At 34.3% G+C, this 13,323-nt stretch overlaps 1 protein-coding gene and 1 non-coding gene across 7 annotated transcripts in view; one reads left to right on the plus strand and one right to left on the minus strand.

Moving 5' to 3' along the window:
• Positions 1-13,323, plus strand: part of GULP1 (GULP PTB domain containing engulfment adaptor 1) — a 266,643-nt gene that overhangs the window by 214,312 nt on the left and 39,008 nt on the right. For all 6 annotated transcript variants that reach the window (XM_058549394.1, XM_058549396.1, XM_058549398.1 and 3 more), the window contains one exon: positions 5,606-5,743. In XM_058549394.1, coding sequence (XP_058405377.1) covers positions 5,606-5,743 — 138 coding nt within the window. The remainder of the gene's footprint in view (positions 1-5,605; positions 5,744-13,323) is intronic.
• LOC131411071 (U6 spliceosomal RNA) lies at positions 12,268-12,374 on the minus strand. Its single transcript, XR_009221469.1, has one exon. It is a non-coding gene; the product is annotated as a U6 spliceosomal RNA (small nuclear RNA).

A 13,323-nucleotide genomic window follows, 5' to 3' on the forward strand; every position in this document is an offset into this window, starting at 1 on the left:
TATAATTAAGTGTTTGCTCACCTATTCTGATATAGAGCTGCAGTTTTCTGATTTTGTCTGTCTTTTTGTCTTCTTGTTTGAAGCTTTGTAAACATTTGCCTTTTTGTTTTGGGTAGGAGCGCTCCCTTCAACATTTCTTGTAGGGCTGGTCTAGTGGCAATGAGCTCCCTCAGCTTTTGTTTGTCTGAGAAAGCTTTTATTTCTTTGTCATATCTGAAAGATAATTTCACTGGATAGAGTATTCTTGGCTGATAGTTTTTGTCTTTCAGTATTTTGAATATATCATTCCATTCTCTCCTAGCCTATAAGGTTTCTGCTGAGAAATCCACTATAAGCCTGATGGGGGTGACTTTGTAGGTTATTTTCTTCCTTCTTGCTGCACTTAATATCTTTTCTTTGTCATGGACTTTTGATAGTTTTAATGTTATATGCCTTGGAGAAGGTCTTTTTGCATTGATGTACTTAGTAGTTCTATTGGCTTCTTGTACTTGCATGTCCAATTACTTCCCCAGGTTTGAGTAGTTCTCAGCTATTATTTCTTTGAACAAGCTCTATACTCCTTTCTCCCTCCCTTCTCCCTCTGGGATGCTTATAATCCTTATGTTATCCTAATTGAGTTGGATATTTCTTGAAGAATTTCTTCATTTTTAAAAAATCTTCGTTTTCTCTCCTCCTCCACCTGAAGCATTTCTATGTTTCTATCTTCGACCTCACTAATTCTCTCCTCCATAAGGTCTACTCAATTTTTCATGCTTTCTGCATTACTTTTTGTCTCATTAATTGTGTTCTTCCTATCTAGAATTTCTGTGGTTTTTTTTTACAGTTTCAGTCTCTTTGATGAAGTACTCCTTCTCCTTATTAATTTTATTCCTGAGCTCACTGAATTGTTTTTATGAGTTTTCTTGTATTTCTTTGAGTTTCTTTATGATAGCTATTTTGAGTTCTCTGTCAGTTAGATTGTAATTTTCTGTGACTTCCGGTTTGGTTTTCGGAGAGTTGTCGTTTTCCTTCCATTCTGCAGTGTTACTGTAGTTCTTCATGGTGTTTGATGAATTGATTCTCTGCTGGTGCATTTGTAGTAGTAATCACCTTTTCTTATTTGGGTATGGCTTCAGTTACTTTGGTTCTGGTTGCCTGGGTCTCATATTCTTCAACTGGTTCTCCATGGGCTTGGATGCTATTGTACCATGCACTACATGTGCTGCTGTTTCCCAGTTGTCTGGGGGTGATGGCTGCATGGCAGCAAAGTGTGCTGGGTTCATGGGTGTCTCTGTCACTGGCGGGGGCCTGGGGACCCAGGGACTTGTATGCAGCCCCTGCTGCTGGTGGAGTTGGTGTCGGGGGTGCCGCCACTGAGGGCTGGGTGCTCCCATCCCATCTGCTCACTGTTGTAGGGTCAGGCTGCTGCCGCTGCTGCTGTTCCACCAACTATCATGGAGGTGGGTCTCCTGCTGTGCCACCACTGCCCTACAGGCATTCACACACATGCAGAACTGCCACCGACTGCCCACACTGCCTCACATAGCCAATTAACTTTTTTTTAATAATTTTATTTATTTATTTATTTCTTCCCCCAAAACCCCAGTAGATAATTGTATGTCATAGCTGCACATCCTTCTAGTTGCTGTATGTGGGACGTAGCCTCAGCATGGCCAGAGATGCAGTGCATTGGTGCGTGCCCGGGATCCAAACCCGGGCTGCCAGCAGAGGAGCGCGCGCACTTAACCGCTAAGCCACTGGGCTGGCCCGCCAATTAACTTTTGATCATTGTATTTTGCTTTATCCAGATCAATAACACCAATGTTTTTCTTCCATGTACCAAAGTCTCAATTTCCTATACTTAATAGGTAATTTTCAAGAGGCCCAATTGAATCTTCCCCCTAAAAAGTAAGTTTTCAAGCTTTTAATGGAAAAGTAGCATCTCCATTTTCATCATTACTGAACTTGAAGAGTGATCTTGGAGTTTTAAAACCTTTGAAATGTTTTATAAATTCAATCATATTACACATGAATAGTAGAGCAACTGGCTCTTTACATATATGTTACATGTGAACATAGAGTATCTGACTCTTTACCGTTATGTAGAATATACCATTTTTCAAATCCATAAAAAAATGTGGGTAATCTAAAACAGGGATTTACCAGCTCTGCTAGGCATCAGTGGTGAGTATCAGTGCCCTAGGAGACTCCTAAGAGTGGCGATTGCTGGAGTCCACCCAGGACTTTGAGATTCAGAATCTGCAGAACAAGACTTAGCATCTATATTATAAAAAAGAAAAGAAAACGCACAAATAAACAGACCTCCCTATATGACTCTGCTACAGCCTGTTCACAGATATGCATTTAGGAACCACTATTTGAGGAGACACGAGTGAACCAGAAAAAAATCTGTCATTCATTTTATTTTGGGTATAAGTTGTAATTTAGGAAAAAGCAATTAAACGCTCCTAAAATAAGTGTATTCATTGTAAAATTACATGTATGAGGTAGGATTTAAAAATTTATTGTTAATCTAACATGAACTTGATAGAAAATAGACTATTTTTTTATCCCATTTGAAAGGATGAAAATCAAAGTGAAAAGCCATCTCAGTTGTCTCCAATATCTTTCTCTCTGTGTCTTTTTCCCTTTCTCCTTTTCTCACTTGTCCTCCTAATGAAGATTATGAAGTGCTGGAAAGAGGTGCTATAAGTGAATTGGGGATTTACTTATTTTTGTCCCAACTCTAATAAAATATCATCGTTGTTAAAGGATAATTGTGTCCTGTGCTTTATTTTGTTCCCAAGTCTCTTTATCTTATCTCACCAAAAGTTAGTACTACATTTAAAATTTAGGAAGACCTATCACAACAACAAAAAATTCAAAAAAATGATAAAATTACAAGTTTCAGCTCCCTAGTCGTTTTCTGTAGGAAGATACATCTGCTAATCTAAACAAAATTAAGATTATTCCCAACTGTCATAACCAGAGGCTTTCTGTGATCATGCTGGTTGGTGAGTGAATGAGGGACTACATAGGTTTTACCATCTGCTGTGTAAATAGTATGTCTTCATGTTACTTGTAATATCTCCTATAAACGGAAAAAAATGAGGCACTTTTCTATATTGTATAGCAATAATATTTATTTCTGTATCATTAACATGATTATACAATTAGTAAACTGGTATAGCACTGCTGTCAGTATTTGGGAGCTACAGTGTGGCTGTAGGCTATTGTTTGATTGACTGTGTGGGGAAAGAAGAATTGGTTCTTATGGTTGGTCTAAGAATTAAATTGACATGAGACAGGAGAAAAACAAACAGAAATTTAATAATATGTATACCTCCTGTATACATGAGAAAGACCCAGGAAAACTGAGTAACTCTCCGAAGTGACAGAAGCCATCACCTTAAATACCATCCTCAGCTAAAGACAAAAGAAGATGTTGAGGGTGGGGGAGTCAGTTATGAGAGGTCACCAGGAAAAGCACAGTAAACAAGGATAAAGCTGCTATGCAGATTTAAAAGTCCTTGCCTTCTCCATTTCTAAGAGTTTCTAGAGATTTAGAAATCCTCCTCTTTCTGGTACAGAGAGGGAGGCACTCTTACAAATGGAGATTTTCCTTATAAATGTAAATATTTCTTATAAAAGGTAACTTCTACTCAGTTTTCAGAGCTTTTCCTGTGTCTGCAGTTTCTTAAAAAAAATCAGCCTAAAATAATCCTCATGCTAAAGAGATGTATTTTGGGGTGGCAAATTCTGCACCCCTACAACTGTTTAGTTAACAAATTTACTAATGATAAAACAAAAAAGGTGTCAATGAGAAAGAGACTGGTCAATCAGACAAAGTATGGGAGAAGGATAGTCTCAAACAAATGTGGTCATTGTCCATCTCAGCATGAACCACAAGAAAGGGAAGATGCCCTCATCAAAAGCCTTAGTGAGTTGAGCTCTTCTTTTTAGCATTGTTTCTCTCTGCTGCTGAATTGGATGGATCAGCCTGTCTAGTAATGACAAAAAAAATTTCAACTGTAGGAGAGGAAGAATATTCCTCTACTCTCTAAGTTCTTCTGGCTAATCTAAGTATTAAATTGACATGAGACAGAATAACAGGAGAAAAGCAAACAAATTTAATAACATGTATACATGGGAGAAACCTAGGAAAACTGAGTAACTTGCCAAAATGGCTGAAGTCACCACCTTAAATATCATCTTCAGCTACAGACAAGGGAGGATGTTGGGGGTAGTGGTTTAGGAGTTCAAAGGGGAGGAAGGACATTTACATGGAGATGGAAAAGCAAATGTTTGGTAAACGAATGTTTGCCATACCTTGCAAAAACAATGGGACATGGGGAGGACTTTGATTATATGGGCCTTGCTAGGTTCCTCCCCGTTTACCACACCTAAAATTATCTATGGTGATAGCTCCTTCCTGGGACAGGTCTTCTATCTTAAATTTTTTTAGGCAGTTAGTGGGGAACATCAAAGTTTCTGTCTGAGTCTTTTGTGTTTAAAAATAATCAAGCCAAAGAGACACATTTTGGGGTGGCAAATTCTGATTCTGCACACAATCATACAATATACTTCCTCATTTTAATTTTCACACTTGCCAAACAACCCTTTGATGACTTACCATTTGGTTTGTATGCAGGGAAAGAAAGCAGTGCTGTAGACAACTTCTCTTAAACTTTATTTGTATATCTCATTTTATGTACTCATTTTCAGTCTGATGAGCACTAACGTGAATCAGAGTGAGAGATCAAATCTCAGCAAGCTGACACATCAACCCTTAGGTTGGAAGGATGTAGTGACAGAAGCTATAGTTGCAGTGTGTGTGTATATATATATATATATGTATATATATGCGTGTGTATATATATATGTATATATATATGCATGTATATGTGTGTGTATATATATGTATATATTTGCAGTATTTATCTTTTTATTGATTAGCAGAGTTGATTTGGTAATTTGGATGCTGGATGTGTAGAGCTTCCTCATTCACTGCTCCAATGGAAAACATTACAGAAGTAGCAAGGAAGAATGATCTTCCTAGACCGAAAAGGTTCAAGATTATATGAGTTACCATGAAGACATGTAAAATACAATTTAATGAGAAAACTAAGGATGAAATGGTAGTGTGTTTCATATGAAATTGTGCACAGATGAAATTATTTTAAACTGTAATAGTAGTTAGTAGCAAGAAGATAAAATGAAAAGTGTTCCGGTTAAAAAAATTTCTGCTTATTCTGTAACTTTGTGGAAGTATCTTAATCTCTTTGGGCCTCAATATCCTCCTAAGTAAAATTGTAGAGTTTAAAGTAATGGTGTCTTAAGATCCCTTGTAACTCAGAAAGTCGATGAACCTGTGATCCTCTTGTATTTTGCTCATGTTTTTCTAAGTACTATTGAAATGACTATCTTATTTTAATCCTGAGTCAGGAGGTCCATCTCCATTAGGTATTTGTTTAAGTTTGGGGTGTAAGTAATTGTAAAAGCAAAGTTTGACAGATTATTGTTTCACTTTTAAAGTCATAAGTTGTATGTTATTAACACAAGCTGGTCTTTCAGAAAATGGAAAAAAAATCTCTTCAGCTATGTTTATTTCTATCTGTGTTCACAGGAAGTCCAACACAATTGCCAGCTTCATAGAATATCATTTTGTGCAGATGATAAAACTGACAAGAGGATATTCACTTTCATATGCAAAGATTCTGAGTCAAATAAACATTTGTGCTATGTATTTGACAGCGAAAAGTGTGTAAGTATGCCAGATGTTTTAGGGTGGTTTGTTCTGTTTTACAAGCCAGGAATTGTCTTGTTTCCGGAATTAGTAAAGTATTTGGAAATGAATAAGGTCTGCAAATACTTAGCTACACTAATAGATCCATCCTGTCATGAGAGTATGCTTCAGGATTTCATCCCTAACTAAATTCTCATGTTCATAGGCACAAGCTTGCATGCAAATTTCTTTTCTTAGAACATCATGCCTGCTTATGTTATGCATTTATTTCTCTTATAATCATTTATTTGTAATTTTAATCTCAAATATATTTTAGTATATGTGCATAATGCTAAGAGTTAGCAGAGCTTTTTCTTTTTCCCCCCTGGAATGTGATGGATCTGATGAAAATAAATAGTTTAAACTCCAGGAAATAAAATCTGTATGGCTCCTTAAAAAAAATCTCCAATACTTTGAAAATCTGGTTCTTGATTTTCCTTATTCAGAAAACTTAATATAATGAAAGGTAATAGAGTCATATGTGTGTGTATCTGCGTGCATGCATGTGTTAGCTTGTGCATGTAATCTAAAGTTTTTAGCAAGTAAGAACAATTAGCCAATTCCAAAGTTATATCCTGCAGCAGTTCTTTAATCATTTGGAATCTTAAGGAAAACCTCAAGTCTTGATTATAATAAACTAATGCTAATCATAATCCTAGTCTGAGATCCTGTTATAAAACATAAGATGTGAATTGCAAGCACACATTGCAGCCATTGATGGCTTTAATGAAGGAAGAACATCTAACCTCAAAACATTATTGGCTTAGACAGAGAAAAGAACTTAATTCATTTACAGTCATGGGCCACGTAACGACATTTCAGTCAACGATGGACCACACATACATTGGTGGTCCCATAAGATTAGTATCGTATAGCCTTTGTGTGTAGTAGGCTATACCATCTGGGTTTGTGTAAGTACACTCTATGATGTTCTCACAGTGATGAAATCACCTAACAATGCATTTCTCAGAACGTACCACTGTTAAGCGGTGCCTGACTGTATTTCCTCATTTTTTATGCTGTCAAAAATAACAGAGCACTAATATTATTATTGCTACCATGTAATGTATTTCTCTGGTTTTAGTATGTGAGCTTCTTGAGAACAACTACCTCTTTATTTCTCCATGTAAGTCCTACATCAGGTGGACAATAGATGCTCAAAGAATTTTTTCTTAAAGAAAAGACCACAGGGAAAAATTTACAAAAAGCAGAGCAAGTTGTTATCTGTATCTTTTAAACTACTTTTAAACTACTCTAGAAAGGCAAACTAATGTGCTAAGCTACTTGACATCATAATATCTCTTGAGAATTTGATGAACATTATGGAACATCTCACCAGAAAAATATTCTTAGCCATATAAGACAATTTTATGTGCATAATAAGGCATTTTATGTGAAGTTCAAGTTGTTTTTGAAATTTATCCTATTGAATGAATGCATTATATTTAATGTTCCAAGTACTTCTTAACCATGATTGTTTGCAAATGTTTTTCTCTATGTGATTGAAAAGATTAAAGTTGATATTTATTGAATATCTTCTATGTGTAAGATATAATAACCTTTTACCACTTACGCCAAGCAGTAAATTCAGTTGTCCTTCTTTCTTGCCTTACATATAGAAATAAATTTTCTTGGGGTCCTTTGAAATATTAATAATCAGAGTTCATTATAAATATTAGCCTTCTTATAGTTTTGTGTTATGTGTTTTATCTTTCTTTATTTCATCCCCCTCCAAATTTGTTACATGATTATTTAAAACAAAAGCTTACTAGAGTCCTTGTGTATATATTGTGTTATAGTGTTATAGTGTTATTGTGTTAAAGTAGTTATATTGTGTTAAAAGTATAGATTCTATTTCTCTCTGATCGTAACTGTTTGTAATTGATTTCCAGAATTTCAATCCCTTGACCCATTATTCTCTTTGGATATAGCATATTAGGTTTCTTTTTTCTTGAAGGTTGAAAGTAATTTCTTGAAGTCTATAGCAGTGGCTCACAACCATTACTGTGCATACTATTCATAAGGAGAGAATTTTTCAATACAACTCTCTGGTTCCCACTTCAAAAAATAATTTCATATTGATTGGGACTGTAGCTCAGGAAATCTACAGTTAGCAAGTTCATCAAATGATTCTGCTGTGGGTAGATGGAAGTCTGGGCTTTGAAAAACAAGAGTCAAGATATCTCTCCAACTATAAGTTGGCAACACTTTCATGAGCTCAAAGACGACATGTTTCCTCAAAGTTTCATTATATCATTTTCATCTCAAGCTTTCATTTCCTCCAGTTATAATAATGATCATATTTATAAATTTGATTTGATATGTGTGTAGAATTTTTGATATACCATCCTCTCTAATTCTCATTTTAAACAACTAATCATAGCGTATTAAGACAGGAAAATAAATTATGGCCCAACTGGCACAAGGTTTTCCTCTTATTGTAAGAAATCAGAGCCAGAGAAGTTGAGTGACTGTCCCAAAGTTACAAACCTTGGTAGTAACAGAATCAGGATTAAAAATTAAGACTGTAGATGGCCATTGTGGCATTTTTCCCATCATCATATATTACTCCTATAATTGAGACCTGTTCCAGAGTCCATCTACTCTTATTGGGACTTTTGTCTTACCTATTCCTTGTATTTTATCTTTTCAGCATTTCTGTGAAACTTTTGAGCATTTGGACGATAGAGGAAACCTAGTATGCCCCAAGACTGGAATTCACTATTTTATTAACAGTATCATGTTGTTTTAATGAGTCTCCCTTCCTCCTGGGTGATAGTGAGGATCACATGGGGAGCTAGAGTACCCAGCCCTGCCAGGCAGTAATGAAGAGAGGCCAAGTGAGGAAGCTGAACGTCTGTCCCCAGGCAGTAATGAGGCAGTGCTTTCCCATTCCCATTCCCCTGCTGGAATTGTGTCAGAGTGAGCCACCCAAAACATAAAGTTTAAATAATTTCTAGAATCTCATAACATAATAGCTAAAATATCCATGATTTAATTGAAAATCCCTCATCATATCCAGAAACTGGAAGACCTTAAACTAAATGAAAAAAGATGACCTATAGATCCAAACACTGAAATGAGAGAGGTATTAGAATTATCAAAGATTTTAAAAGAGCCATTATAAAAATAATAAAATAAATGATTACAAGCACACTTGAAACAATAAAACATAGGAAGTCTTTTCAAAGAAATAGAAAATCTAAGCAAAGAAATAGCAGATATAAAGAAAACCCAACTGGGAAAATTAGAACTGAAAAATACAATAATGAAATAAAAAACTCAATATATGGGCTCAATAGCAGAGTGGAGAGTACAGAGTAAAGAATCAATGACCTAGAAGATCAAAAAATAGAAAATGCCCAATCTAAACAGCACAGAGATAATAAGCATACATGTGTGCACATGCACACATGCACAGGTATACACACAAAAAGATTCTAAAACCAAAAACAAAACAGAACTTCAGGGACCTGTGGGACTATAACAAAATATCTAACATTCATGTGTCATCAGAGTCCTGGAAAGAGAGAAAAAAAATATAGCCTTGAAAAAGCATTTGAAAAAATAATAGTTGCAAACTTTCCAAATTTGGCAAAAGACATAAACCTATAGATTCAAGAAACTGAGCGAACTCCAAACAGGTTAAACATAAATAACTCCACACCAAGACACATCATCTATGATCAAACTTTTAAAAAGTAAAGACAGAGAAAAATCTTGAAAAGAGCAAGAGATAAACAAGTCCTTATCTATAGAAGACAATCAATTTGAATGATAGTGTATTTCTCTTTAGAAATCATGAAGGTAACAAGGAAGTAGCACAATATATTTTGAGTGCTGAAGATAAAAAGAGAACTGTCAAACTAGAATCCTATATCCAGAAAAAATACACTTGAGGAATTAAAGAGAAATCAAAAAATTATCAGATGAAGGAAAACTAAGATTATTTGTTACTACCAGAACTATGCTAAATAAATGGCTAAAAGGAAGTTCTCTGAACAAAAAGTAAATAATAAAAGAAGAAACCTTGGAACATGAGGAAGGAAAAAAAGAACAGTATAAGCAAATGTATGAGTAAATCTTTCATTTTCTTTTGTGTGTGTGTGTGTGTGTGAGGAAGATCGGCCCTGAGCTAACATCTGCCAATCCTCCTCTTTTTGCTGAGGAAGACTGGCCCTAAGCTAACATCCATGCTGATCCTCCTCCGCTTTATATGGGACGCTGCCACAGTATGGCCTAACAAACGGTGCATTGGTGCGCACCCGGGATCCGAACCAGCGAACCCCGGGCCGCTGCAGCGGAGTGCGCACACTTAACCGCTTGTGCCACTGAGCCGACCCCAATCTTTCATTTCCTAGGCTATGATTGACAGTAGAAGCAAAAAATACTTTCAGATATGATTCTAAACGTATATGTAGGAAGTAAGTACGGAAATTATATTGTAAAGAGGGAAAGTTGAAGAGATGTAAAGGGAGGTAAAGTTTCTATACCTCACTTGAACTGGAAAAATGACAGCCCTAGGAGACTAATAAGTTACACAAATATAATGTGAATCCTAGAGTAACCACTAAAAAATCTGTACAATGAGAGACATTTAAAAACACTATGGAGAAATCAAAATTTTATTATTAAAATGTTTTAAAGGCCAATAGGAATACAGCGAAAAGAAAACAGAGAAAGAAAAAAGTAGAGAAGTAACAGAAAAAAAAAAAATTAAATGACAAACTTAAGCTCTAACATATCAAAAATCACATTAAATGTCAATGATCTAAATACAACAATTAAAAGAGATTGTTAGAGTGGATTAAAAAACCTAATCCAGATATATATTGTCTACAAGAAACTTGCTGCAAATATAATGATACAGGTGATACAGGAAGATTGAAAATAGAATAATGGAAAAATATATATCATGCAAAAATTATTCAAAGAAAGCAGAAGTGTATTAACCTTAGATAAAGTAGACTTAAAAGTAAAGAAAATTGTCAGAGACAGAGAAGGGCATTACATAATCATAAAGGGTCATACTACCAGGAAGTCATAGTAATCTTAAATGTGTATGACCCAACAACAGAACTACAAAATAAATGAAACAAAAAGTCACAGGACTGAAAGGAAATATAAACTAAATAGATAAATACACAATTATAGTTGGAGACTTCACCACCACTATCCCTAAAATTGTAAGAATAACTAGACAGAAAATCATCAAGAATATAGAATACTCAACAACATCATCAACCAGTGGGATCTAATTAACAGTTATAGAGAATGCCACTGAACAACAGCAGAATGTGCATTGTTTTCCAGTGCCAAAGGAACATGTACCAAAATAGACTATATCTTAGGCTACAAAACAAATTTCAAAAATTTAAAAGAATTGAAATTATAAAGCATGTGTTCTCTGACAACAAATCAATCTGAAAATCAGAAACAGAAAAATAATAGGAAAGTCTTCAAAAACTTGGGAACAAAGTTTCCAGGTAAACAGTCCATATGTCAAAGAGGAATTCTCAAAGAAAGAATTTTAAAATGCAGTGAACTATATAGAAATGAAATAGAACATATCATATTTGTGTGATACAGCTAAAACAGTGCTGCGAGAGAAATTTGTAACAACTAAGCTAACGCATTTGAGAAAAAAGAAAGTCTCAAATCAGTAATCTAATCTCCCACCTCAAGTACTTAGAAAGCAAATTATCAAGTTAACTCAAAGTAAGCAGAAGGAAGAAAATAAGAACTATAAGAGAAGAAATTAATGAAATTGAAAACAAAAACAATAGAAAAAAATTAATGAAACAAAGCTGTTTCTTTGAAAGATTATAAAAACAACAAAATTTTAGTAAGATTGGCAAAGTAAAAACAAAAAAAAGAAGATACAAGTTACCAATATCAGGAATGAAACAGGGGATTTTTCTGCAGACACTCCAGATACCAAAAGAATAATAAGACAATGTTATAAGCAACTATTTACACATAAATTTGACAACATAGATGAATTGGACCAATTCCTCAAGAAACAAAAACTACCACATTTCACCCAATATTAGATAAAGAATAGCCCTGTAACTATAAAGAAAATTGAATTTACTTTTTAATTTTTTTGTTAATGATACTGTGTGTACTTTATTCCAAAGTCAATAAATACAAGTCTATAGCGTGAGTTTAAGCATTTGCATTGCATTTTATTATACCTTAATCACTTTTTTGACAAGCAGTATGTTATTTGAAATTTTTACCATGGTAGGCAATGCTGCAGTGCATAAACTTTTTAATTACGTATTTATTTATTCATACATACAAATCTTGAACACCTTTATTTATTTATTTATTATTGAAGTATCATTGACATACAATGTTATATTAGTTTCAGAGGTACAACATAGTGATTCGACATTTGTATACATTATGAAATGATCACCATGACAAGTCTAGTAACCATTTGTCACCATACAAAGTTATTGCAATATTATTGACTATTTCCCTATGCTGTACATTACAAAAATATGGAATGCTTCATGAATTTGCATGTCATGCTTGCACAGGGGCCATGCCAATCTTCTCTGTATCTTTCCAATTTTAGTATATGTGCTGCTGAAGGGAGCACTGAATTTATAAATTATAAATTTATAATTTAAAACTTTTAAAGAGAAATCTCCAGGCCTGGATGTTTCACTGGAGCAATCTATAAAATGCTTAAAGAGGAATTAACATTATTCTACACAACCTGCTCCAGAAAATAGAAGAGGTGATAGCATTCCCCAATTCATTTTATGAAACTAGTATTTCCCTGATACCAAAACCAGAAAAAGATAGTGCAAAAAAAAGAAAACTACAGACCAATATCCCTCAGGAATATAGATGCAAAAATTCCTAACAAAATATTAGCAAATATAATTTGACAATATATAAAAAGAATTATACACCAATACCAAGTGGAGTTTGTTCCTAGAATGCAAGTCTTGTTCAAGATTCAAAAGTCCAACAATGTAATCAGCCATATTAACATGCTAAAGAAGAAAAATCATATGATCATATTAATCAATGTTTAAAAAAAATTTGAAAATAATCAATACCCATTCATGGTTAAAAACTCTCAAAAAATAGGTAGAGAAGGAAACTTCCTCAACTTGATAAAGAGCATTTAAAATTAAAACTGTAAATAACATTTTACTTCATGGTGAAAGCTAAGTGCTTTTCTCATAAGTTTGAGAACAAGGCAAGGATTTCCACTCTTACCACTATTATTAAACACACTCCTGGAGTTTTAGCTATTGCAATCAGGAAAGAAAAGAAAATAAGAACCAAGCAGATTGTAAAAGAAGAAATACAACTGTCCTTATTTTGGATGACATGATTATAGTAAATTCAAAGTAGTCTACAAAAAAATTTCTGGATCTAATAAGTGGGTTCAGCAAAGTGGCAGAATACATGATAAACATACAGAAATCAATTGTTTTCCTGTACACTAGCAATGAACACATGGATGCAAAAATTTATGATTGCTTTAGAAAACAAAATACATAGGTGTAAATCTAACCTAAGATGTAAAACTG

The sequence above is a fragment of the Diceros bicornis genome, chromosome 10, assembly GCF_020826845.1.
Source record: "Diceros bicornis minor isolate mBicDic1 chromosome 10, mDicBic1.mat.cur, whole genome shotgun sequence".
Taxonomy (NCBI): Eukaryota; Metazoa; Chordata; class Mammalia; order Perissodactyla; family Rhinocerotidae; genus Diceros; species Diceros bicornis.